Source organism: Plasmodium inui (assembly GCF_000524495.1).
Source record: "Plasmodium inui San Antonio 1 unplaced genomic scaffold supercont1.212, whole genome shotgun sequence".
In the NCBI taxonomy this organism is placed as follows: Eukaryota; Apicomplexa; class Aconoidasida; order Haemosporida; family Plasmodiidae; genus Plasmodium; species Plasmodium inui.
In genome coordinates, this window is record NW_008482046.1 from 5,947 (window position 1) to 8,604 (window position 2,658).

Genomic DNA, 2,658 nt, shown 5'->3' on the forward strand with positions numbered 1-2,658 from the left:
ACACACTTTTGCATTTTCGAAGGGCATATTGTAGGAAAATCCTTATCTTTCAAAGGATGGTTCTTGAGAATATCCGTAGCCCTCATACAATACTGTATTTTGAATATCATTGCACTCCACAGAATGCCACTTCTCATTTTCCCTGCTCTCTAGATATCACATGAGTGCAGGGACAATAATTTCTTTCAAATGAATGTGCTACAACCTTTGTGTTAGTTATAAAATATTTTCCCTTGCCTACAATAACAACATAACCGCTTAACCTATACAATAATATTTCTGATACAGCTGTATTCTTTACCAGCATTGACACTTTAGACACATGTGTACTGTTTATATCATCATACCTTTCCTATAATAATACACCCAGTATATTCGTCTACTTCTTACAATGGAGTCACTTATACATTACCATCCTTGCCAGGGACGACGGATAAAGATAATGATACGGCATGCATGTTTATACACTTTAAATCATAGTACTCCCAGTACAGTAGTATTCACCTCACAATTCTATTCATAACATATCAATTTTTCGCACACATCCGCACTATACACATAATAGTACTCTGGGAATGTTACCAGTGGGAGCGAATAAGTAATTCTTAGACAATACTCCTTCACGCACATGTGTACACTTGCTCGGGCGCTACTCCTCCAATCATGCAGTTCCACACATTATACGGCTCTTAATATAATAACACTCCAGGGAGTGCTATTAATTCCGGAATAGGGTGCTTTCCCTATAATAGAAGCCTAAACAGTAGACCATGAGGTTCCACCTATTTTAATAATTGTGCATGGGGGTATCCAGAATCCCACCACAATTGTGCACTCCAAGACATCACACTAGGGAGATAGGAGTACACTCACAAGACTGCGCCGCAGATCATCCGTACGTTTTATACAATTATTCCCCTAAATGGACAGTACTTTGCAGATATCAGCATAGTTCAACCATTAATACATTGATATAACAGTACTACAAGAATCTCCGCATTCGTCAACATGGGAAATGGGGACACATGTATACTTCCTTGTCAACTACCCTTGTAGAATATGCATGCACTTCATAGAATATTACCCTACAAATAATGACACCCCTCGAAAATCAGCATTCTTGACACTATAATACGGTTAAAATTATAGTAGGCCTGGCATAGCTCTACTGTTTAGACAATACGATTCGAGGCCACCTGTGGGATCTGCAGAATCGCTCAAGTCATATCATCCAGGCATTATACCAACATGAAGAACCTTCAAATAATGCTATTCCAAGGACAGCTGTACTCATCAGGACAAACTATTCTGTACATAACATCATTGTTCTTCAAGTAATCGTGGAATTCACACATTCATGTTTCCTACACAAAGGTTCCCTCTATACGGAGGTACTATGACAACTTCCACACGTTGCGTAACGGTTTGCCCTCCTCATACGGCACAAACCTAAGTCATGAATTCTACACACCCCCTTACCTTACTTAATAATACGGGATTAACTTTGCCACTCATCAAATGTCGTTGTACCAGCCATATCAGGCATCCTTAGATAGGAGTACTATACATACCTCTGTAGTTTCCCTATAACAGTATTCCAAGTCATGAATACTCCTTCAGCAAATATCCTGTTCAAATGGAAGTATTATCCACACAACACTACTGTAAACAGGAGGGTACTTCTTGTATTAACGTACTCTATCAAAGAATCGTACTCCAAGGGTAATTTTACTCATAAAGGCAAAACACTTGAGACATCATGCTTCCGTCTGTATAATAGCACTCCAGGTGATCCATATAGATCCACTATTAATACTTTCATAGAACAGTACTATGGGGACTTCTGGACTCCTCAGCATTGTGCATCTACAGGCATCAGTAGGTTCTTGACAATAGTTATACTGGAATATGTATGGACTTCACAGGAAACTGCTATTCATATAATGAAAGCATAAGCTCGGAATCTTTCACATACACTAGTACATGGACGACTGTACTCCTGACATAATAATAGTACACGTATAACCCCGCGCCTCCCTACCAAGGAAAATCCACACCAGTATTGTACAAGTAATGGTACCCCAAGTGTATATTCTGTGTTCAAATACCAATAGAATAAGGGTGTTACTACTCTCAACATATAAGTACTACAGACACCTGGGTACGTTCCATATACAGTAATACTGAAGGATATCCTTACCCTTTACGCAGATGTGCTCCTGAAATAAGGGCACTGCTGGCGCAATGGAACCCTTCAGATAACAATCCCCCAGGATACCCCTAGATTTCACATCGTACTTCATTCAAAATGTTGGTGGACTTCACAGAATGGCACTCTTCATCTATTGGCGCCATCCACACTGAATCACCAGAGTTATATTGTTGCTGCTCAAATAAGTGTGTCCCTGGGGGTGTGCAGGGTTCAAAGGATTTAGTCCTTACAATAGTAGTATAATCCATGAACGCGCATATAATACTACTGTTGGTACAGCTCTATACTTCACAGGCCTGGAGACTCTCGACATGTTCCAACAATTTACCCAGTTGTGTTCCTTATATAAAACTACGACACGTATATCTGTCAACTTCATCTCTTGGTGTCATTCATATAATACTATTCCTGAGACACACATACACGGTTGAAATAATGATATCCCC

General features: G+C 39.6%; 1 protein-coding gene across 1 annotated transcript; it reads left to right on the forward strand.

The window, feature by feature from the left end:
• Nucleotides 1-1,604: 1,604 nt before the first annotated feature.
• Nucleotides 1,605-1,955, forward strand: C922_05827 (hypothetical protein; the record flags this gene model as incomplete). Its single annotated transcript, XM_008821398.1, has 1 exon — nucleotides 1,605-1,955. The coding sequence occupies one exon, from the start codon at nucleotides 1,605-1,607 to the stop codon at nucleotides 1,953-1,955; it is 351 nt and encodes a 116-aa protein (XP_008819620.1).
• Between the last annotated feature and the right edge of the window lie 703 nt (nucleotides 1,956-2,658).